This window comes from Nannospalax galili, unplaced genomic scaffold, assembly GCF_000622305.1.
Source record: "Nannospalax galili isolate Female #2095 unplaced genomic scaffold, S.galili_v1.0 scaffold777, whole genome shotgun sequence".
Classification (NCBI taxonomy): domain Eukaryota; kingdom Metazoa; phylum Chordata; class Mammalia; order Rodentia; family Spalacidae; genus Nannospalax; species Nannospalax galili.
The window spans coordinates 4,921,588-4,947,130 of NW_008341810.1; the positions used below are offsets into that span (position 1 = coordinate 4,921,588).

The 25,543-nt window shown below is 38.6% G+C and overlaps 1 protein-coding gene and 1 pseudogene across 3 annotated transcripts in view; one reads left to right on the forward strand and one right to left on the reverse strand.

Moving 5' to 3' along the window:
- Nucleotides 1–25,543, forward strand: part of Rbpj (recombination signal binding protein for immunoglobulin kappa J region) — an 86,638-nt gene that overhangs the window by 36,182 nt on the left and 24,913 nt on the right. For all 3 annotated transcript variants that reach the window (XM_008837344.3, XM_029565542.1, XM_008837340.3), the window contains 2 exons: nucleotides 10,357–10,395; nucleotides 25,007–25,102. In XM_008837344.3, coding sequence (XP_008835566.1) covers nucleotides 10,357–10,395; nucleotides 25,007–25,102 — 135 coding nt within the window. The remainder of the gene's footprint in view (nucleotides 1–10,356; nucleotides 10,396–25,006; nucleotides 25,103–25,543) is intronic.
- LOC103737520 lies at nucleotides 4,636–5,015 on the reverse strand (annotated as a pseudogene).

Here is a 25,543-nt window from a genome sequence, read left to right on the forward strand (position 1 = left end):
CAAAGATACAGCTCTTTCAAAAGTGGCTATAAAATTTTTAGGTTCGCTGTTGAATTAATACAGTTCTAGAATATTGAACTCAGTATAAGTCCTGTAAGACATAAAATTGAATGAGTTTTTTAACCTCTGAAAAAGATCTCCATTTCATAAATAAAATATTTTTTAAAAAATTAATGTCCTGTCAATCCTGTTAACATTGAGTATCCAGAACTGATCTGCAGTATTTTAATATTCTGTCTTAATGCAGACTATGAGGAAAATAGGAACATTAAACTTGGTCATATTTTGAACCAAACTTAGCAGTATGTGAACCTGGGCAGGGTAGTTACTGTGCTGGTTTTGAGGATAATGACCCCCCCACCCTTTGAAATTGGTGTGGGGAGAGGTGAAATAACCACACCTGTGACCTAACATTGCTTCCAGTGGCTATAAGTGTAGCATTCTCTATGTAGATAAGGGGCCATGCTTTTTGTTGTTGCTGTGTGTTGCAATCAAATAAGAGGCATTTAAATGTGTGTTGAATGGTGAAAGAAAGCAGCCACAGTTTGGGAGAATAACTTTTTCATTTTATTAATTGATTTCATATGTAGGTAAAAGAAGTAAGTTTTAAAATCAACAACAGAGGGGCTGGACAGATGGCTCAGCAGTTAAGATCACTCACTGCTCTTGCAGAGTGACCCAGGCTCGATTCCCAGCACCCACATGATGGCCACAAACCGCCCTTAACTCCAGTTCCAGGGGATCCAAAGCCTTCTTCTGACCTCCACGGCAGATGCAGGTGCACTCACATGCATGCAGGCAATACACTCATACACATAAAATAAAAATAATAAAATATTTAAAAACAACAGAATTACTCAGAGTCCTAATACATATTAAGCATAAGTCCATGAGCAAATAATTACTGATTTTTGTGAAATGTGGTTTGGCAAACATGGGACCACACTTGAGGGTTATTTTCTACCTAGTAATAGTAAGAAAACTGTTGGAATGGCTGCACTAAGATTTATTAATTAATCTATTATTTTGTGTGTGTTTGTGCATGTCTGATGGGGGTTACATGAATGTCATGGCACTCATGTGGAGGCCAGAAAACAAATTTGTGGAGTCAGTTTTCACCTTCCACCTTGATGTGGGGTCCAGGAATTGAACTCAGGTGGCCAGACTTGTAAGCACCTTTACCCTCTGAGCCATCTTGCCAGCCTGGACTAGGATGTAGAAGATGAAGACAGAAGAGGTTGACCAAAACATCAGGAGTAAAAACTTAAACATTATATTTGACTTTTCTTAGAGTATTTGATTTGCTATAAAGTATATCCTCCTTTGTTTCAGCTGAGGACTAGAAATCGCCAGTTCTAAAATTTCATGTTAAAATATGAAGACATTCAGACTATATAGTCCAAAAAAAAAGGAGTTTGAATACCAAGCGTGTATTTAGAATCTTTCTAAGTTACAGCGATATGCCGATGAAAAGTGTACAGGTAGATCACGAATGTATAGTAGAGTTCCTTTTGCAGAGTGAATAGTCATGTGTAACCACTGCATAGACGAAGCAGAGGAGGGCTGGTCAGATGGCTCAGCGGGTAGAAGTGCTCTTCACCAAGCTTGATACTGGAGTTCACTCCCCAAGGACCCACATGGTGGAATGACTCCTGCAAGTTGTCCTTTCACCAACACATATGTGCCATGATGTGTGTGTGGAGATCAGAGGACAACCTTTGAGTCAGCTTCTAGTATATGGGCTCCTGGGATCAAATTCAGGTCATTAGGATTGGCAACAAGTGCTTTTACTCATCCACCTAATTGTCAATGGATTTGTGAATTTTTTTTCTTCCTTTGGGCTGCTATGAATAGTGTTCATAACAATGAACATTAGTATACAACTATTTATCTGAGTCCTTGCCTTCACTTAATTTAAATATGTGATCAGGAGTGGCATGGATGGATTATGTGATAATTTCTCTTTTCTCCTCCCCTCCCCTGTCCTCTCATTTTCTTTTCTTTTCTGAATCATACAGTTTTATGCAGCAGCTGCAGTATTTTGCATTCTTACCAATGGTTTTGTTTGTTCAGTTTTTCACTTTATCCTAATGGATATAAAGTGGTATCTCATTGTGCTTTTGATTTATATTTCCCTTAGTAGTGAGATAGAATGTATTTTCATAGTATATTGCTCATATGTGTGTCTTTGTTAGAGAAATACCAGTATGTCCTCTTTCATTAGGCTTTTTGTTGTTGAGTTGTAAGAATTCTTTATGTATTCTGGGTGTTAATCCCTCATCAGGAAAATGATTGTATGTATTTTAAAGCCAATATAAAAATATACTTGTTTTGAAGGTTCCATTACCGTTTCATTGTACTATGTAAACATCATTCGGTAATTCAGCCTTAAAAGAGTAGTGGGGTTCTGTTAAGTACTTAACTTGTGTGCTGGGCACCCGTGCCAGTTCTTTCCTGTGCTAACCTTACTCTATGTGGAAGTTGTTTCAGTGTGTAGATTCATTTGCAGAAACTGAAGCATAGCGTTGAAGTAGGCAAGTCACATACTTAGATTGCATTAAAGTTGGAGTTTGGACTTAGGCAACCTTGCTCCTGATCAGTACACTTGGAGTAGCACCACCTTCTGATTAACTCCGTGTGCCTCCTCAGGTCTGAGCCGTGCCATACTCTCCTATACAGCTTCTCTTTCTTTTCCCCACATGGTCAGGGGATAGGAAAATGCAAAAACAGATGGCAGGCAGTCCATAGGAGTCAGTGAAGCTTCTGAACAAGTTAGTAGCAGAACCTCTTTAATATTCTTTACATTGCATTATATTTTCTTCTGTGAAAGTGTAGGTTTTCCTTAAATAAAAGCTTACATTATTCTTTGAGTCTGACAAATCTCTTTTTTTAGTATTTTATTATTATTTTAAAAAATATTTTATTTTTATGTGTATGTGTGTATTGCCTGCATGTAGATAAGAACACCCATGCCATGCAGTGCCCGCAGAGGACAGAAGAGGCTGTTGGATCCCCTGGAATTGGAGTTACGGACAGTTGTTAGCTGCCATGTGGGTGCTGGGATTTGAACCTGGGTCTTCTGCAAGAGCAGCCAGTGTTCTTAACTGCTGAGCCATCTCTCCAGCCCCTTATTTATTATCTTTATTTTATGTGTATGAGTGTATTGCCTGCATGTATGTGAGTGCACCCATGTAGTGCAGTGCCATGGAGGCCAGAAGGCAGCGTTGGATTCCCCTGGATCTGGAGTTAAGGACGGTTCGTAACCCCCATGTGGGTGTTGGGGATCGAACCCTGGTCCCCTGCAAGAGCAGTCAGTGCTCTTAACCACTGAGCCATCTGTCCAGCCCCAGCAAATCTTTTTTGTAACTTCTTTTTGCTGTGTACCCCAGCCAAACTGAAGAAGTAAAATGTGTATATGCAGAGAGGGATTTCAAATATGTATATAGTGTAGAGCAGATAAGTAGATAGATACATAGGCAGGCACATAGATAGATACATACATAGATAGAGCAAAATGGAATTTTTGATGACCACCATTATCACTGATAATTGTGTGTAGGTCATGTGAATGTACTGTGTATATACTGGGAGAGGGATTAAAAATGAGCACTCATTCAAAATAAATGCTCCACTTTTGTGTGTGTATAGACATAAATGGAAACTGCTGTAGAGCCAGTGTGGATTCCTCATTATTCACGTAGATTTGAAAATTCTTTTATCAATAAAGGTGATGCTTCATTGAACAAATTTATTAGTGTCTGGGTATTTTTATATAGACTCAAATTAATGGAAATTGAAATGACTACGTCAAAGAGATTCACATCTTGAATTAGAATAGACAGTACCAAGGTGTCTTCCAAAAAGTTACCCAAATTTAAGCTCCCAGAAGTATATGACAGTTTGCTTATCTCCATGCCTACTGACCAGTCCTGGGTATTACAGTTTTTTAAGACAGGGTCTCCCTGTAGCCCCAGCTGGCCCAGAACTCCTTATGTAGATGAGACTGACCTCAAATGTACAGAGATCTGCCTGCCTCTGCCTCCCAATTGCTGGGATTAAAGGCGGGTGCCACCATGCCCAGCTTAACTTTTTCTTTTTTTTCCAATTGGAATCTACAGCAAGCAATTACTAGATAGATAACCAAGCTAATCATACAAAAGCTGTGCCAAGAAGCTGGACACAGGGCCTTTTATGTATGATCTCCATGAGTAGTTTTTGATGGTTTCACCAAAGTTAGGCCAGCATGTTGATAAAGAGATTAGTGCTTCTCCAGGTTTGGCCATTTTCCTTCTGATACAATACAATTTACAGAAATGTTTGATGAATATTACAAAATTCACCCAGGTACCTCAGATGTGAACATTAACACATTTACATTATTCCCATATGGATCTGAACACACATACATAAGAGTACATATAGATGAGCTTTTTTTCCTGGAACCATTTGAAGGTAAATAGATATCATATTCTTCTCTTTCGAAACATTAGTGATTATTTCTAGAAGTATTAACCTTTCTTTACAGAGCTACTGTGTAGTTATCAAAATCAGAAAATTTAAATGGATATAATCCAGTTTCTAACTTGTTTTATCCATGGTATTTTCTATCATTTTTTTTTTTTTTTTAACAAAAAGCTGTGGTTTTTATTACTTAGAAAAGCCTCATGGTTATTTCACTTTCTGACTCTGTGCTTGTGCCTTCAATACTTTCACAACGATTTTCTGCTCCTCAATAAGGAAAGCACGCTTGATCCTGTCACGAACACATTTAGCACACATAGACCCACCATATGCCCTGCTGATGTGTTTTTTTTTGTTTTGGACAATCTCATTAGGACTTTAGGCCTCACAACTCAAACCCCTCAAAGTCTGCCCGGGCACACACCACATGCAGATTTTGGTGCTTTCCCAACCTTCTTGGTATAAAGGTAAACAATCCTGTTACTAGGGGTTCGGGACAGCCTAGAGGCTGTGTTGTTGGAAAGCCTATGATGGTATGTCAAACGCTGGACCATTCTGAGTGCCTGCAAACACCGTCCTGGAAGAGTTTTGTGTCTTTTATAGGTAGAATACATTCTGGACCATATGTTGCGTAGTCCAGTTTTTGTGTGTCTTTAGTCTTTAACTGGGTCAGGTTCCTAGTTTGTTTTATTTTGTCAATTATTTCACAATTTGAACTTGTTCCTCACGTTTGGATTCAGGCTCTGCATTTTATCATACCATATAAATACAATATTGTTTCTTAATGCATTATATTAAATGGTATTTTGTGTATATTATCTTGGTCTCATTCAGTCCCTCTCTTGCTTTGGTTTTTGGGGAGGAGGGCTTGTAGGGATGGAACCCAGGACCTTCATGCTTGCTAAGCCCACACTCTACCCCTAAACTATACTCTCTGCCCCATTCAGTGATACACAGTTAGAGTGGTTTGCCTGGAGTCTGATTATACTTCCTTTTGAGGCTACAAATTAAAGGTTTTCATTGAGAGGCCATACTTTTTTTAAAAGATATATATTTTTTCATTATTAATTAAAGGAGATCTTTTTAAAGTTTAAAACCTCATTTAATTTTATGTCTTATAGGGTTTATACGGAGTACAATATTGTATAACTGTATTAATTCAACTATAAACCTAAAAATGTACAGCCAATTTTGAAAGAGATGCATCTTAGCTCAGGAAAATGTTATTGAATATGTCAATGCTGTCTGTTGTGATGAAATGCTTCTTCTAATTATATGTTTATTAAATAAATAATTTTAAAAAGATACATATATATTTTATTGCCAACAACTTTCATTAAACTTCTTAGTCTAGTGTTAGAGATCCCCAAAAGCCTGATGGGGAGGGAGCACAGTTGGTGTGACAGTCTTGGTTGTTTATATCTTTTCTATTCTTCTGCTGGTAACTGTTGAAGAGAATTTTTTTCCTTTTTCAGTTGGAAGAGTGAAATTAGAAGAAGGGGCTTTAAAAACCAACAAAAAAAGATGCTTTTCAAATGTTTCTACACAATTATGCATGATAGGAAGGGAGTCATGGTTCTCCCCCTGTAAGGGCCTACTACAAGCTTACCTGTCCCTGACATCTGCCACAGGGGATATTTGCTCTGTTAGGAATGTGTGTAATAATGTGTCAGATCAGGAGAACATAGCATCCTGCCTTGGTTGTTGTCATCACAGTCACCAGAACCATTGGTTGCACCTAGCCAGATTCTAGCAGCATCAATAGTAAATGCGGCTCTTAAGGTTTAAGACCAGATTCAAAGCAAGCTTGAGAAAGGATGACTTCCTGTCTTTTTTGGTGGAGCCTAGGAGTCCAGACAAGCATTCTACCACTGAGCTGTACCCTCAGCTCCTGATGGAGGGTTTTGTTCAAAGGATGATTTAATAGGCTGTTTTTGATACCCATAGGTGGAAAATGAAGAAACTTTTTTTTTTAAATGAGGAAACTTCTTAAGGAGAAATTACATGTTCACTTAAAAAAAAAATTTCTGAGCTGGGCTATGACTCAATTGGTAGAGTATTTGCCTACCATGCACGAGGCCCTCATCCACACGACTTCCAACACTGAATAAAACCACTTGTGGAGGTAAAGGTGCCTCATGAGTTGGAGACGACACAAACACATCACTATTAAACCTTTCTTTTGTTTATCCCTGAGAGCTCATGTCAATGTCACAACATAAAATATAGTGAAATGGTGAGAAAGAGCATCCCCTTAGAGGGTTCTTAGTCTCGTTCATAAAAGAATTTAAGAATGGGCCAGAATGGAAGCTTTTGGGACAATTTTAGTAGAATTTTAAGGAAAATCCTCAGGGCAGGCAAGCTGGTCATCTCAGTAGCTGCCTTGGGGAATAAAATGGAGGGGAGAAGGAAAGAAATTAATGAAGTCTGCAGGTTAGAGCCTGCATGGAGGTCAGACACGTGGCTGACTGGCAGCCATGTGACTGGGAGAAGGAAGCTTTAGAGAAAAAGTAAAGAAATACAAGATGCTAGGGCAGCCCAAAGCCTTAGAAAAAGCATTTTTAGAAAAGGGATGTGAAGAAGAAAAGGGAGATTACGCTTTTCTGAAGAATTCAGAAAAGTAAGCAGGCTTAACAGAGATCTACATGTCTGGCTGGGTCCAGAAGCAGTACACTAGGAGGCAGGATTCTAGGCAGGAAAAACTCACTCTCTCATTAACGCACTAGGTATTCCACCCATCTATTTAGCATAGCTTCTGAACCCGCCTTCCTAGGGGTGGTCCTATGACCAGATGATTGACCAGTGAAACGAGATTTTGTATTCTTGACCAGTTAAACTTAAGGGGCTCTTTGCTATTCTAACAATATTGCCAACTTTAAAAGTGGTGGCACATGCCTGTAGTCCCAGCACTTGGGAGGCAGAGGCAGGCGGATCTCTGAGTTCAAGGCCAGCCTGGTCTACATAGTGAGTTCCAGGACAGCTCAGGCTACAGGGAGACCCTGTCTCAAAAAGACCAAAAAAAAAAAAAAAGTCCCACAATCTTAAAAATTCAATTTTAAAAGTCCAGTGTCATCTTTAACTTCAGGCTCTTGTAAAATCTAAAATAAATCACATATTTTCTTATTCCAACAGGGAAGAATCAGGGCACAGTTACAGTCAAATCAAAGGAAAAGTAAAATCCAACATTATGAAAGCTCAGTATTCAATATCTAGATTCCAGTTCATGATCTGGGTTCCAAATGGCTTGTACAGTCTCACTTCTCTGCCTCTGCCATCTGCAGCACACATACAGCTTGTCTGGTGGGCTCACACCAGTACCACTTCATACCTGCTGCTCTCCTTGGTGGTCCTCCTAGCATATCCACTGTGTTGGGGTCTTCACTGCAACAGAGGCTGTACCCTCACCAACGGCCTCCTGGCCTCTGCAGGGACTCCAATCTTACCACATGATGCTAAGCCTCAGCTGTTCTCCATGACCCCTTTAATCATGCATGGGGTTTCTACTGCAGCTGAGGCTGCATCTTCACCAGTGGCCTCTCCTGGCTGTCACGGTATCAGTTTTCAGCTTTTCTTCAGGACCCTTTCAATCCTGTAATTTTCATGCCACAAAAGCAGTACCATGTGAGAGACTTTTGCACATTACAGGTTTGGCTGCCGGCTTGAGATGCAGCCTTGGCCCCTCTGGACCACAGCTTTTGTGGGCTTACCCAGAGGAAATACTGCCCAGAAGATTTGCCTCAAGGATGTTGGTCTCATCACAGCTGATTTTTCAGCTCCAGCTGACCAGACATCTTATGTCCCAGTAAAGCTCGATTCTTAATTCAGGTATATCACAGGAATGGCTCTGTTAATCTTTGCTTCCCCCTGATATGTCCCAAGCCAGGCTGCCTTCCACCATTTGCATTTCTTTCAGCTTTCTTCCAGGATGCCACAGAATAGCCCATTAAGCTAAAACTCAATGGCCTTTCCAGTCCCAAACACTCAATGGGCTTTTGGGTCCCAAACTCCAAAACTTCCACAATTCTTCCAATAGCAACAGTCCACTCTCTGGCATTAAATTCTGTTCTAGTTTGCTTTCTGTCGCTATGATAAAACACCAAAACCAACTTATGGAGGAAAGAGTTTATTTCAGCTTACAATTACCAGGTCACAATCCATTAGTAAAGGAAATCAGGGCGGGAACTGAAGCAGAGGAGGGATGCTGCTTACTGACTTGCTTCCCTGGCTTACTCAGCTACCTTTTGTCCACAGCAAGTTGAGCCCTCTTATATCATTTAACAAGAAAATGCCCCACAGACATGTCCACAGATAAGTCTGATAGAGAACTTCCTCAGTTGAGATTCCCTCTTCATAGATGACTAGTTTGTGTCAAATTGACAAAAACTAACCAGCACAGAGGTTGTGCAGGAATCTTCAGTACAACATCCAGGTTGGAAATGGTGTGTTGAAATGATTGCAACTTAAAAAAAAACAATCCACATACTTCTAGGTATATAAATGAGATTTAGCTGTGGTGGTTAACCGTAGACTAGCTATTCTCATTTTGAATATGAGATCATCATTGTTATCTATGAAGGGTAAAGCTAGTGAGGTAAAAGTAAAAATTATTTACTTTAAAGTTCACTTAATGACACAAACTGAAGAATAACTGTTGTGTACTGTGCTGTGATACGAACATACTAGGGAACCTTAACATGCAAATGTAATCATGGTCTCCACCCCAGTCCATGTGAAAAGTATGCAGAACCTAGAACAAGAATCAGACTGTGGTTCAAGTCAGTATACTAGCTTGTGTTTGCATGTTACTTTAAAAAGAAAAACTCAGATTAGTAGCTTTTCCTTTTGTGTATACCAGGATTGACGGTTACATTTCATTAAAGGTACATTTTTATAGTATGCAGCAAATTTGAGAAATGTGTAACCTCTGTGCTGGTTAGGTTTGTAGATTTGACACAAACTCATAATTAACCCATGTTACATCCCAAAGAGTGCTTGCTGGTTTAGAATATTAAATGTGGTACATGATATTTATTGAAATACTTCATTTTGTGTTTCTCTTTATATGTACAGTTTTGGCCATTTTAATATTTAAATAGATTCTGGCAATACCTCACTTTGTTCTGTAAACTGTAACTGCATATAGAAACTTTGAGGCTTTCGAAGTATGTTCCATCTTGACAAGTCCCTTTTAATGCACTATGTGCTACAGTGGTACACTTGATCAGTTCAATGCTTTCATAAAACATCTTCCTGTGGAAAAAGATCCAGCAGCATATTTTTGCCTTAAACTCTAACTGTAATTCATGGGCCATTCAGTAATTGAATATTTGCCTACCTTGCTGGTATATCAGTAAAACATAGGGTGAGCGTTGTGGTGTTGTAAGATTTTATGTTAAATTGAAGATGCTGTAGAATAAAAATATAGAAATCATTCTGTTTATATTATTTTTGTGCTGTTTCAAATAAAGCTACTTTTCAGTATACAACTTACATGAGTTGGTTCTTTCCTTCTCCTGTGGGCTCCAGGGTTTAGCTCAGGTTGCCAGGCTTGTTGTCATATGCCTTTACCTACTGTGCGACTTCACTGGCCCAAGTTGTTTACTGTGAGGTGCTTCGAAAGTTTGGTGCCTGCCATCCTCATCTGATCCATGTGCTACTAGCTCACAGTGGGTGTGTATACTTGCTTAGGTGTATTGTTTTTAAGAACTCTGTAGTGTTTATTTTTTTATTTCTGGGTACAGATGATTACAGGGATTGGGAGGGTGATTCTTCTTCGCCGTTCTTCGTTAAGGTTGAAGTCAAGTCATAAGGGATACTTTCTTGTGCCTGAAAACTTACTGTGGTATATGTATCAGACAGCCTATTTAAGTTTTTCTTTAATTTTTTTTCCCCCAGGAAATTTGGTGAGCGGCCTCCACCTAAACGACTCACTAGGTAAGCATTGTATTAGCCTTTCATATATTGAATATACATATAGCTCCTGTCATTTTAGAAACTATATGAAGTGCTCTTAGAAATCATTCATATATTGGTACCTACATTATAAACTTATTACTACATTTCCACCCTCCATTCCCTCCTCTCTAAGAAACAAAACAGGAATAAGAGAATATACTTTAAAAGGAAAAATGAAGCCCTTTCAGAAATTAATCTTAAGTAATATATAGCAAAAATAACAGCTACAACTGTGTTAATCCAATCACAATTTGATATTGAAGGGAAAGGCTTGAAAGAGTTAATAAATGCTTACAGCAACACTGCTTTAAGCATTTACAGAAAACAAGATTTACTAATTTTCATGAGAATATGGACATACTATGTCTAATTATGTAAGTTAATTTTGCAGTGTACAGACTGAATCAGAGATGTTACATTTTAAAGAATTAATCTGAAAACAGAAAAAAAAATTGTCTTAAGTTAAAAGTTGTAAAACAAAGGAAACCCAGTAGTTCTAGAGCTCCAGCCCTCATTGTTAACTATCTTTTAAAAATATTTTATCATTTTTATTTTATGTGTATGAATGTATCGTCTGCATGTATGTAAGTGCACCCGTGTTGTGCAATGCCCGTGGAGTCAGAAGAGGGTGTTGAATTCCCCTGGAACTGGAATTAAGGATAGTTGTTACCGGCTGTTAACCGTCATGTGGGTGCTGGGAATCAAACCCAGGTCTTCTTCAAGAGTAGTCAGTGCTCTTAACCATCTCTCCAGCCCTGTTAGCTATCTTTTTAATCTTCCAAGAAAATTGTTTGCGTGTGTGTGTGTACATGCGCGTGCAGGTGTTCTTTTTAACCTGAAGTGGGATCACATTCTGCCATTGTTCTTCATCCTCGAACCTCACAGTGTATTATGTCATCATAAACCTCCAGAGTGCTCATTAGGCTCTGTGGTGTTCTGTTGTATTCACATCGTTCTTTAATGTTTCATATTGATTGGCTATGTAGGTTATTACCAAATTGTTACTGTTAAATAATTGTTGCACTTAAGGAATGATGGTAACCTGCCAGAATAGCACAGAAGACAATTTGAAGACAGACCTAGGCATTTTCATCATCAAATGAATAATAATATAATGAATTAAAACATATACATTCAAGTCTGTATACACTAAACATTCCTGGTCTGAGATCCAGAAACCTAATTTTTTAGTGCCATCAAGATAACTCAGAAAGTTTCAGAGTCTGGGGAACTTTAAACATTGCTCAGCAGTTAAGAGCATTAACTGCTCTTACAGAGGCCCTGGGTTCAGTTCCCAGCACCCACATGGCAGCTAGCAGCCATCTATAACTCCAGTTCCAGGGGATCCAATACCCTCTTCTAACCTCTGAGGTCATTGCATGACATGGGTGCACTTACATACATGCAGGCACCATACTCATATACATAAAATAAAATATTTTTTTAAAAAGTTTCAGAGTTTAGAAATTATTCCAAAAAGTAACAGCAACTAAAAAAACAAACACCCTCTACAATCTGAAATACTGCTGGCCCCAAGAATTTCAGAAAAGAAATAAGCCTATATTAAGGTAACTTCTTGGCTCAGTATACAGATAGTTATTTGTCTCTGTGTTCACATTTATTTGTTATAAACTTGTTTATCAGTGAATTAACAAAGAGAAAGAAGTTAACTTTTACTTAGAGAGGAAAAAAAACACTTGGTAAATATAGGAGTATGGAGTTAAGGAAATTATTTGACAGTCACTGTAAGGATAATTATTTCAGGCAAAAATTGTCAGTGGATGCTTAATGAACTGAATTGAAGTGTGACAGAAACAAAGTATATAGTTCAGAATGAATCCTCATGAAGTATAAAGGGAGCAATAATAATAACCCAGAAACCTGTGGGATGCCACCTTAATTATCTAAATTAACAATACCAGTAATAGATAAGTAGCTATTGTGTACATTCTAAGGAAACACAGAATCAGTTTTTGCCATAAGCAGACATCAGACAGACAACAAATCAAGGGATTCTGTAAGTCTTTTTTTTTAAAATCTCAAGATCATGAAGAACAGACTGAGGAATAGCTCCAAACTGAAGGAAATCAAAGAGACATTACAGCTGTCTTTACACAGATAGTCCTTCTCTACCTCCCCCCCAAGAATTAGAAATATTCTTTTGTAAAAGGAAATAGACTCTTCTGAAGTAGCTGGGTTAGGGGCTTATGCCTACTGTGTACTCTTAAATGTTTTAAAAAAACAATCTTCAAATGGTAAAATGTTACAGTCCTAGGATTTGGGGTGAAAATGACTAGGTATTGTTAATACTACTTTTGGAACTTTTCAGTAATCCTTGACTTTCTTATATTTAAAAATACTTTCTGGGGGCTGGAGAGATGGCTCAGCAGTTATGAACACTGGCTGTTCTTGCAGAAGACCCGGGTTCAAATCCCAGCACCCCATGGTAGCTAACAACTGTCCATATCTCCAGTTCCAGGGGATCCGACAGCCTCTTCTGTCCTCCGTGAGCACTGTACTACACTGGTGCTCTTACCTACATGCAGGTAGTACACGCATACACATACTCAAAGATCCATGTAAATATATTTTCTCTTATGTATCTGTTGAGTACACTCTAGTAAGTATAATTGATGTATTCAGATAGATATGCATGTTAAACGTTATTAGGTAAGTAAGTATTCTTATTATCATCAGCAAGTTGCTAGAGTAACATAAAACACTACAGAATATTTTGATGAATAAGTTAGCTCCTTTATTGGGTTACATCTAAATAACAGGGTGCTAGTAAACTTTGTACAGAAACTCTTTTTGCTTTCCCTAAGCACATACAGCTAGGTACCATCCATTCTACCATGATTTTTCCATCGTTTATCCTTTGTGATTTTCCTTGTTTGGAAAATTTTAGTAGGTTTTAAGAACTACCACTTCTGGCCAAGATGGTGTAACAGAATTAGAATTATTCTTTTTCTCCAGCCTTGAAACAACTATAAAACATGAGAAAATCTGTGAAGCAACAGTTTTCAAGATAATGGACATCAGGCAAGGAAGGACAGTGATTCCAAGGAAATGGGAGACAAATGAGATGAGCCCTGTGATCGCCCCAGCTTTGTGCTGAGAGACACTTTCCAGGCCATGGTATAGGGAAAGGGATCCACTGAAGTGGAATGAAGGGAAGTCAAGAGGCTAGCTTCTGCAAGGAAGAGACCCCAGGAAGAAAGAATGGCACAGAGTTCAGGAATCTGCTGGGGGCTCTCTTCTAGTTGTCAGCTCAGTTATTAATTGCCACACTGAGTGAGGAAACTACCCACAGTTGGGGCACGGGGTGGAAACTACCCAGAAGAATGAAAGGAAAAGTTACTTATGGTTATGAGTTGTGCCTGCTTTCCATGGTCAGGAGTAAAAATCTCATAATTCATAATTCACAGGACATCATAAAAGTTTGACTTCAGTGTAAAATTAGACCCAGAATTACAAATGGTGTTTTGGTTTCATCTAATAGACAAGAAACAAAAATTAAAAGAATTGAACTCTTCGAAGAAACCCAGTTATGTACCAGAACAAAGCTCAGGAATGGAATAAAAACTATGTAGCTCTCTAAAAGCAATGAGAATACATCAGTCATATAAAGAAGCTATAACACATCTGTAATAAGATAAAAAATAACTTATAAATGACAAAAGATGACATTAAAATAACCATTGTTTCCTCACATAAAATTCAACTAAATATTCGAGAAGCTAAAATTTATATTAGATTCTGTGGCTTATACAGCCTCTGGTATAATACAACTTTTTGTAGCATAAAAGCAGTCACAGGCAATGTACGAACGAGTTGGTGTCTGTATACTAGCATACAGTGGGTCTGATTTTCCTAATAGCTATAATTTATAAATCTCTGAGCTAACAGACAGATCAGACAAATTTAATAAAGGCATGGAAGATTCATATTAACTACAAAGCGAGGCCCAAATCAAGTTTTTAAGAGATGAAAACAGTGAAATAAAAAATAATGCTCCTGGCTGGATTATTAGTTCAGAGTGAGTGGACAGATGATTGAACTTGAAGGCATAGCGGTAGAAACTGTCCAGAGTGAGACACATGGAAAACACTTGGGGAAAGGCGTTAGTTTGTGTGCTTTGTTCAGATACCCTTACATGTGCATAAGTAGTCACTGGTGGGGAGGTTACAAATGAAACAGTATATGAAGAAATGGTGCCTGAAAATATTTTGTTGAAAGCTTTGGACTGCTGGTCCAAGCCACTCCATAAATCTTAAGTATAAAACTATATTGAAGCCATCATGATCAAATTGATTAAAACAGTAGTGAAGAGAAAAAGATTTTTTTCAGTGTTTAATTTTTAAAAATTTTTTAATTGAATTTTTGTGTATTTCATACAGAAAATCATCTTTATACCCCCTTCCCCTTTGACACTTCCCCACTGGGGTTCATACATTCTTTCATTTGTATTAAGGCCTATTATGTAAAGTTAGTGTCCTGAGATGTCCCTCGGTGCAAGCTTATCCACCTGGATTTAGTCAGCCTATCTATACTCTCTTTTCAATCTGCTCTTCCTCTCCCAGCAGTAATCAGCTGCCGATAATTCTTTGACTAAGATTGGGGCTTGCTATTCATTTCCACAGTTCTGTGCTAGGTTTTTGTCTTCCTAAGTTTGCATGGGTCTTGTGCATGCTGATACCATTGCTGTAAGTTTGTATGAGATGGTTCCTCCCTGGTGCCTGCCTGTAGGACTATTTCCATATGGTCATGCACCTCCTCCCTGACTCTTACAGTCTCTCCGCTCCCTCTTCTAAAATGGTCCCTGAACCCTGGGTGGGTGGATCTCAATATAGGAGACCTCTCGAATGACCCACACTCTGCCAGCTCTTACAAGAGAAAAATTTTAAAGCAAGAGACAAAAGACAAATTACAAAAGAACAACAGCAAAAGCAGGTTTTTTAAATCTGAAAATTGTGCTACAGGTAAGACAGTGGAGCAAGAGCTGTGGAGCAGCACACCACTGACTGAATAGCTTATTGACCACAGCCTCATTTCTCAGTTCTGGGAGTTGCAAAATCCAATGTCAACACACCAACAGATTTGGCATGTGTGGTAGAGGCTCTTCTGTTTGTTGCAGGTTCAGAGATGGCAGCCTTCTTTCTCCCTGTATCTTCACAGGCTAGAAGGTACTAATCCTGGGTTTGCAGGCCTGTAAACCCATCTTCTCTGAAGGCTGAGGCAGGAGGACCACAAGTTCAAGGCCTGCTTGAACTAGAGTAAGTTGAAAGCAAGTCCAGGCAACATAGTAAGACCTTGCATACTGTTTTAATAGCTCAATTGGACATGAGTTTAATCTCTAGAACATAAAAAATAAAACACAACACACACACACACACACACACACACACACACACCACAAAACAGATAGGTGTGGTGGCACATGCTTGTAATTCCAAGTGCTGGAGGAAGCAGAAACAGACCCCTGGGACTTGCTTGCCAGCCAGCCTAGCTTACTTGGTGAGCTGTAGCCAGTGTGAGATCCTGTCTTAAAAGGGTAGATAGCCCTTGAGGTTATCCTCTGGCCTCCATAAGCCTGGTTATCCTTTAGTCTTGCAGATACACAGAGGTGTAGGTGTAGCTCACCGACAGAGTGCTTACCATCATGCACAAAGCCCTAAATTAAATCTGCAGTACGAGGGTAGGGCAAGGTGGGTGGTGTCACTAATCCTCATTTGTGAGGACTGAACCCTTAATGACCTGTTCACCTCCTAAGTGTCCCTTCCTCCAAATGCTAGTGCTGATGATTAGGTTTGACTATAGGAATTTTGCACAGATCCTTTCAGTCTCTAACCACTGTATACCATTAAGAGGTAAACACTTACTAAAATGACTAAAATTGATAATATGCAAACACCAAACACTTCATGTATCAGTATGCAAACACCAAACACTTCATGTATCAGTAGTGAGGATATAATTTTGGAAGGAAATATACCACTTTCTTGGGAAGTTGAATATACCTTGCCACATGTGCTTCTCATTCCATTCCTTACATACTTAGTCAAGAAAGGAAAGTGGTGGGGCTGGAGAGATGGCTCAGACATTAAGAGCACCGACCGCTCTTGCAGAGGACCCAGGTTCGATTCCCAGCACCCACATGGCGGCTACAAACCATCCTTAACTCCAGTTCCAGGGGAATCCGATGCCCTCTTCTGACTGCCGCGGCACTGCACGACACGGAGCACTCATGTACATGGAGGCAATACACTCATACACATAAAATAAAAGTAAAAAATATTTTTTTAAAAAGGGAAAGTGGTAAACAAAAGGCTGGAACACAAATCTCCATGTTAGTTTTTCTTATAATATATGGTTATAACCCAAACATTTAGCAGTAGATAAGTAGATCAACAAATGTGTATATTCTGCATGAAGTCTTCATAAAGCAACAACGTAAATACCCACATAATTATACTCAATTATCTAGAGAGCCAGGAAGAGTACTGTACTGTGTGGTTCCATTATTACAAAGTTCTAGAAAATGAAAACTGGCCTTTAATGACCAGAAGTAGATTAACAGTTTTCTGGAATGGGGGAAGGCAGAAAGGAATTCAAAGAAACAGAAAAAAAAAAAGAAATTCAGGAATTGTGAATATATTCTTTATTGTGGCAATGGCACAGTATACACACGATAAAAATACCAATTGTATACTTTAACGAGTGCATTTTATTGTATGTCTGTTGCATCTCTTAAGTTAATTTAGGGGCTTGGAGAGGTGGCTCGGTGTTCCAGAGCACCTCCTGCTCTTTTTTTGGTATACTCAAGTACCTGCAACTCCTGCTCCAAAGGACCTGGTTGCCTTACTCTGGCCTCTACAGGTATCTACATATACATAGCGTACACTCAAGCACACATAGACACATAAATAAAAATAAATATTTTGGGGGGCTGGAGAGATGGCTCAGTGGTTAAGAACACTGGTTGTTCTTGCAGAAGACCCGGGTTCAAATCCCAGCAACCACATGGCAGCTAACAAGTGTCCGTAATTGCAGTCCCAGGGGATCCAACAGCCTCTTCTGACCTCTGCGGGCATTGCACGACAAGGGTGCACTCACCTACATGCAGGCAATACACGCATACACATAAAATAAAAATAATAAATAAAAAAACATTTTTTTAAATTAAAAATTTTACCAACTTTTGTAATTTAAAAATATCCTGAGAAACTAGCATGCCTGGTGGGGGAGAATTCATCTACCTTTATTTCTCTTAAAAGAGGACAAACTACAGATTTGTCTTCTTTATCAATACTAGTGTAAAGCAAATTTAGGAAAAACAGTCTAATGACAAATAGAAAAACAAATTTCTAATTCTGTGATAAAATTAGTTTTATTAATCACAAAAGTTGAGAACTTTCTTTTTCAAATTTAGGGCCCATCTAATATTTTAAAATTTTATTTTCCCATTTTAAAGTGATTCTCTCTCTCTCTCTTTTTTTTTTTTTTTGTCTTTTTGAGACAGGGTCTCCCTGTAGCCCCAGCTATCCTGGAACTCACTATGTAGACCAGGCTGGCCTTGAACTCAGAGATCAGTCTGCCTCTGCCTCCCCAGTGCTGGGATTAAAGGCGTGCGCCACCATGCCCGGCCCTTAAAGTGATTCTCTTTTTAGGAAAATGTTTATGTCTTATTTGACCAAAATATCTTAAGGAGTTTGTCTCTTCACTGGATTATAAAAAGTTCAGTTCAGGGATGGTGTCTGTGCTTTTAAATAACTTTGCAAACCTGCTTTACTCTGTTCTGACTTCTATTTACCAAAGTAAACACAGTTTAAACTTGTAATTAAAAGTACACACAAGTAAATAAATGGAATGATGGAGTAAGAATTGTGTGCTCTTCAGCATTATGGTGAATTCACTTTTAAAAAGTTGCTTCTTTTTTTTTTTTTTGGAATGTGTATGTGTACATGCTACTGCATGTATGTGGTGAGATGACAGACCATAGGAGGGGAGTTTGTTCTCTCCTTCCACCTTGTGGGTTCTGGAGATTTAATTTAGGTCTTGTCACAGGCTTGCTGGCAAGAGACCGAACCTGCTGCTGGCCGGTGAATTCTTTGTTGTTGTTGTTATTATTTTATTTTTTGTTTGTTTTGAGACAGCATCTAATTATGCAGCCCCAGCTGGCCCAGCTTTAGACAATCCCAGACTAGCCTCAGTCTCATAGAGATCTGCCTGCTTCTGCCTCCTGAGTGCTGGGATTGAAGTTGTGTACCACCACTGTAAATTTTTTAAAAAATATTTTATTTATTTTCATTTTATGTGTATGAGTATTGCCCGCCTGTAGGTAAGTGCACTCGTGTTGTGCAATGCCTGTGGAGAACAGAAGGCTATCAGATCCCCTGGAACTGGAGTTATGGACAGTTGTTAGCTGCCATATGGGTGCTGGGATCGAGCCTGGGTCTTCTGCAAGAAGAGCCAGTGTTCTGACCGCTGAGCCATCTCTCCAGCCCCTGTAAATTAATATTTAAAAGAAGGTACTCCTTTCTGAGATAGTCTTATTAACCTTCTTGTCCCATAACAATATGGACTGGTAGCTGTTATCTAATGCTTTTGCTAGAATTAATAGATTTTCTTCATAAGGTTTGACATTCCTTTCAGTTTTCTATAATTGTCAAAACAGTTTTGTCTATTATTGGAAATAATTCTTTTCACAAAGAGTATCTCCTGTCAATCTCATGAAGACATTTCTCTGTTCTTATCATTCCTGTGTGTGAAACCCAAGAACTATCTATTTTTGTTGACTCAAGTCAGATTTGATGTTTGAACCTTGTGCTGGATAGCTTTAGTGTCAACTTGACACACCTGGGTAGAGGGAACCTCAGTCGGGAATTCCCTCTATTGGACTGGCCTGTGGCCATGTCTGAGGGGCATCTTCTTGATGAGTGATGTGGGAGGGCCCAGCCCACTGTGGGTGGTGCCACCCATGGGCAGGTGGGCCTGTGTTGCATAAGAAAGCAGGCTGAGCAGGGGCCAGGGGAGCAAGCCAGTAAGTAGCATTCCTCCATGGCCTGTGCTCCAGCTCCTACTTCCAGGTTCCTGTCCTGAGTTCCTACCTTGGCTCCCTGATGAACTGTGTGACCTGGGAGATGTAAGCTGAATAAACCCTTTCCTCTCCAAGTTGGTATTGGTCAGAGTATTTTGTCACAGCAATGAAGAAACAAACTAGGACAAACCTTTGTTAGTAATCAGAGACTACTCTCTGATTTTGGGGATATTTATTATTGGATAGGTAGCACATTCCATGGTGCATGTAGAAGTCAGAGGACAACTTTCAGGGGTGGGTCATCTTCTTTCACCCTGGGTTCTAGGGATAGAGTTGAGATGATCAGGCTTGCATGGCAACTGCCAGTATCTGCTGAGTCATCCCTCTGTCTGACCTTTTCATTTCAAAGTACAGTTCTCATATTTAACCTATTCATTCTCCTATTAGGTAAGACAACCCTGTATAAATGTGCTATATGAACTAGGTAGATATGCCGTGAATTTAGACTTAAAGCCAAAGTTGCCATGCTACATTTGTATGGGTAAATGACCTTTGCTCTGCTAGTTACCTGTCAAGTGATTAGTTCTTAGATGGTGAATGATTCATATAAAAATGCTTCTGACTAAAATTCGACATAAGCCAATCAGGCTTGTAGGACATCTTGGGAGGAGAAAATGGGATAGAGCAGGAAGGTTCTATGGCAGCCCTAGAATTTGAGGCTCCATGTTTGCTTTAACTAGAGCTAGAAATTTAAGAACTAAGATGATGTCTTATCTTTGATTGTCAGTACCCCTTACTGTTCCCACATTCCTCTGTATGCACAACAGTTCTCAAGTAGTAAAAATTTGTATTTTCAAAGTAAATTTTGAGAATAATAAGATACAAAAGTGTTCATGGTGTGATTGTCACAGCCTGTGACTCTGAAGGGTATGGGGTGGACCTGAAGAGATGATTAGAATTTGAAGTAATATATTTCATAGCTGTGTGATAGGATTTTAAGTAGTTTACCCATATGTCTACTAAAAGCTCATGGAATGAAGGGACATTTTTACTTTTTCATAAGTGGAATGAGATGTAGACACCATGCTAAGAACAAAACCTATACTTTATTTGGCTTTGTTACCAACTGTTAGGAGGATACTGAGACTTTGTTTACTGTTAATGGTCTTCCACACTGTCAATTTCAAAATTAGCCTTTGGAGAAATTTGTTCTTAAAAAACCCCTCTAAAGAAAAACAGGACAGGAGCTGGAGAGATGACTCAGCTGTTAAGCTCTTGCAGAGGACCTGGGTTTGAATTCCAGCACCTACATGGTGGCTAACAATGATCTATAATCCCAGTTCCAGGGGATTCAACACCCTTTTCTGACCTCCCTGGGCATTGTACGACACAGGTGCACCTACCTATACTTAGACACATAAAATAATGAATAAAATAACATAAAAACAAGGATTTGGTTTGGCCCATTGGTTGGAAAATGTAGCATATAAACATCCCCTGCCTTGAAAGAATTTACTTCATTTTATTAGTATCAGGAAGACTTGAATCATCACTCTATGTAATTGATTGATATGTGAAGCTGAATCTGAAAAGTATTGTGTGAGTGGTATAAAAGATGAAAGTGCCTGAATCTGACAAAAATAGGGAGTTTCTTGACTTTTGGGGGTGTATGTACAATATGGACACTGGCAACATTTACAAGCAGAACTTTGAAAGAGCCCAGCTCAGATCTGTACAATTTCACCTTCATTTTTTTTCTCCCAAGTTCAGTTTTGAGGAAGAGATCTGTTAAAAAAAAAAAACAAAAAAAACACACAAAAAACTATTGAATGGGATCTATAATAATATGTGCTGATTTTAAGATTCACTCTGTTTTATTATTTATTATTTATTATTCACTCTGTTTTAACAACTTAAAATCTTAAATTTTTTTATTGTCTGAGAAATCAGTGACTTTTTTTTTTTTTTTTTAATTTCAGTGCTCTGGGTAAAACCCAAGGTCTCATATAGGCCAGGCAAAGTACTCTACCACTGAATGACACCCTTAACCTCAACAGACATTTGAAAAAATATGATTTTTTAAATTCGTTCAGAATTTCGTACATGCATACAGTGTATTTTGATCATTGTTCATGCCTCTAACATCCCCCAGATTCATAACCCTCCCACCACCACCTCAGAGGTTTCTTTTTTAAATGAAGAATATAGTCCCGTCTTATTTGTGGGGATGAATTCCAAGAACCCCTTGGATTCCTGAACCTAAGGACCATCCTGAACCCTTTATGTCCTGTTTTTTTGTTTGTTTTTCCTGTACATCCATGCATAGGATAATGCTTAGCTTTTGAGTAAGAGATTATTAATAAAGCAATTGTAATATATTGTAATAAACTATAAATATTCACTCTTTCTTGGAAGAGTCAACTAATAGTAATATATTGAGATCTTGGTTGGTAGTAGATTGGTAAAGCCTGAGAAACCAGCTAACAGGAGACAGTAGTAAGTCTATCGTTCAGTTCCTGCATTGTTTTCAAATAGTACACTTTACCCCATCCTTTCTGCAAAAGACATTAAATGACTATGTCACTTTACTGTTGAAATATTTTTGGCTTATTTGAATGGTTTTCAACCCAGGTGACACTGCCTTTCCCCACCTTCTGCCTCAACATTTGTCAGTGTTTTGAGATATTTTATTGGCATCTGCTGAGTAGAAGGCAGAGGTGCTGCTAAGCATCCTGCAGTGTACTGGGTAAGTTACCACAACAGAGATGTCCAGGATGTCAGCAGTGCCCAGATAGAAAGCCTGCTCTCTTTGGCTGGAAAAATTGTGCCTTTGCTGTTTGTATTTCTTTGGAGTATACCATTCCTTTGTAAATGGCTTCTTAACGCATCAGAAATAAATTACCAAGCTTTCATTGCCAGAGAACAGATATTTTAATTTAATATTTACTAATTTCACTATTAAATTTTAATGTGTAATATTCCTTTTCTTTTCCTTGCTAAAAGCAGCTATTTGGCAAATTCCTGCTGCAAAAAAACTGTTACTAATGATTACCTTCAGGTTCTAGTTACTTCAAGGATTTTGTATTTTAAGTTTGACAGGAATAAGGAAAGCTGACGCTATCAGCCGCATTCATCATAGACACTATGAGATCTTACTGTGAATAGGCACTTTCAGGACTGGAAACCAGCACAGTGCCCAGTACCTGGGGTGCATTGGCTCTCAGTAAATCTCAGTGGGAAGGACTATAGCTCACCTGCTATTCTTTCAGAACTTGTGCTGTCGAAGTTGGATAAAGTGCCAGATAAGTGTCCCTTAGGTCTCTCATCAATTATGTTCACAAAGCTGTAGTGGCAGTTCCCATCCCTGTGTTACTACAGCCTATACAGTTAAGGCCCTGAAGTATTTTTTTCTATAAGAAAATAATAGTAATATCTGTAATCTGCAGTGGAAGGCTACTGGAGGTTCTTTTTATTCTCCCAATAGATGACTTTATTTCACAGGGAGAAAACCTTAGGTTTTTAAGTAAGTGGCAGAGTTAAAATTCAGTCCATGTTCTGTTCCATAGCAAAGTTATGCTTTTAATCATTATAAAACTAGTGATAGTACAATTTTAAAGACTTTATAGTCTATTTGAGAAGACAAGAAAAATAAACATGAAACCCGATAAACTTATAATCAAGTAATCGCTCAGTGATAGAGCAGTGACACAAATGTTAATAGACTTGAGTTTGAGTTATGCCTGCAGCTTAAGACCTTATATTCCAGCATATAGCAGCTTTTCAGGTTGCATACCAAGGACTTTGTACAAATTTTGTTAGCTTTTTCCTTTTTGTTTTTGTCTTGTTTTATTTTCAATTTTTGCTTTTTCTTTCATGTGTATGAGTTCATGTTCACATGTATATAGGCACATGTGTGGCTCTTCAAGGTTGGTACCAGGGAATCTTCCTCAATCTCTCTTCCACTTCATTCTTTTGAACCTCCTGTCTCTTAATCAAACCCAGAGCTCCAGTGGTCTTGCCTAGCCAGCCTGCTTCAGGGATCCACTGGCTCTGCCTTCATGGCTGGAATTATAGGTGGGTCACCATGCTTACCTGACATTTATGTGAGTTTTTGGAATCTGGTCCTCTTGCTTGGACAAGGGTTCTCTCCTTTTTATTAATTTGTTAATACTTCCCCCTCCCCTACACTTATTCCCTGAACTTTTTATCAGTCACCTGTTGTAGCAGTATCTCAAATCTCTTACTGTTGCCAGGCTGCCTAGTACCTAGTACCCAGCTTATTTGAGAACTTCCCCCAATGCGTGGACCTTCATCCTCCACCCTTCTATTCCTGGACTTATTAACAACATTTTGGTGTTTTCCATGCATACCTGTTTGCATCTGTATTTCATGACTGTTCGGACCTTGAGTTCCCTTTCAGTTTGCTCTGTGTATACCCTGCTATCATTTGCCATGTCTTGCAGCTAACAGTTTTTTTTTTTGGCGCGCGCGCGGGGGGGGGGGGGGGGGATAGTAAATATAAATAGTATGTCATTTAGATTATCTCATTTGATCCCCTCAGCCACCCTGTGCTAGGTAGGTAGCATCAGCTCCAGTTTTCGGATTTGCAAACAGAAGCTGGGTGAGGTTGACTGATTTGCCTGAGGCAATCCAGTGTGTGATAAGAATCTAGAATTCCCCACATTCAATAGCTTACCTTAGTTGACAGTTTATTACTGTCATGTGGCTGTCCTCTTGCATGCTATATTTGTCTTTATAAAGTAGAATAGCATTTAAATCTAGTAAAAATTTTTATTATCTTGGCTTTAATTTTGAAATGTGTAAAACATTTATAATTGGGATTCTGCTAATTCAGAACTATTACAGTTTGATCTGTGTGGCGCTTACTTGGTCAGATAATTGAATAATTATTCAATTGAATAATTGAATAAGTGAAAAATGGAAGCTTTTATAAAACTTATAGTAAGCATAAATAGTAGTTTGTATTTGATGTAATACTGTATTTTTCAAAGTCCAATCCAAATCTTCAGCAATTTCAGTTAGTCCTTATTTTTTACATTTATCAGCATGCTTTGAATAAATGATGCCTATAAATGGTAGGCTTTCTAAGTCCTTACACATGGGACTGCTGGTCTAAGGTCACACAAGAGCAGTTTGGGTGACTTACTATTTTGTTGTGGCTTAATCACTTCTGAAGAAGTGAAAGGGCTGGAGGAACATGATAAGCTGTCAGTGAAGCCACCTAAGCAACACTAATGCTAATTTTATTCAGAAGTTGCAATTGTAGTTTTATTCACATGATAAATTCCCCCAAATGGAAAGTTTCTTCTTCTAAAGCCAAAATATAGAGTGAAAGTGAATACTTTTATTGTCCTTGGTACAGTCTCCTTAAAATTTAGTTCATGCATTTGTTTTTGCACTATTGTTTTTCTGGTAAGTTTTGCTTATTTAAAAAGTATCCAGAAAGTTTTCTTACTATAGACATAGTGAAGGAAAAAAGGTTCCCATAAAAATATCCCCTACAATAGTAATATTTACATTTGATTTTAGGGAAGCTATGCGAAATTATTTAAAAGAACGAGGGGATCAAACAGTGCTCATTCTTCATGCGAAAGTTGCACAGAAGTCATATGGAAATGAAAAGAGGTAAGATTTGGGGGGTGGTTGGGAGGGCAAATAGTAATTTACACACAATTTGCCTATGATTTATTTTTTCATGTCTGAGGTTTCTTTCTATTACTGGGCTAATTCGATTGATACAAAATGAAGAGGGGAGTTATCTCTTAAAAAGGGCAGTGACTTACATATTCTAAAGATCATTCTGCCATGTCCTTAATTTTACAAATTTAAATATTTTGAGCTATTTTCCAAATGTTTCAGTAACACATTAGCTTACTTGCAAAGCTTTCTTTGTATGGGGAAAATACAGTTTGTTAACAAACAAATGCCCTAGAGTGCTGTTGTAAAAAGGAAGAGGCAACTGGACCCAGTGGTGACAACATTTTGTAATCCCGGCCACTGGAGAGGCTGAGGCAGGAAGGTAGCAAGTTCAAGGCTTCTCTAGACCAGAGTGAGTTTAAGGCCATT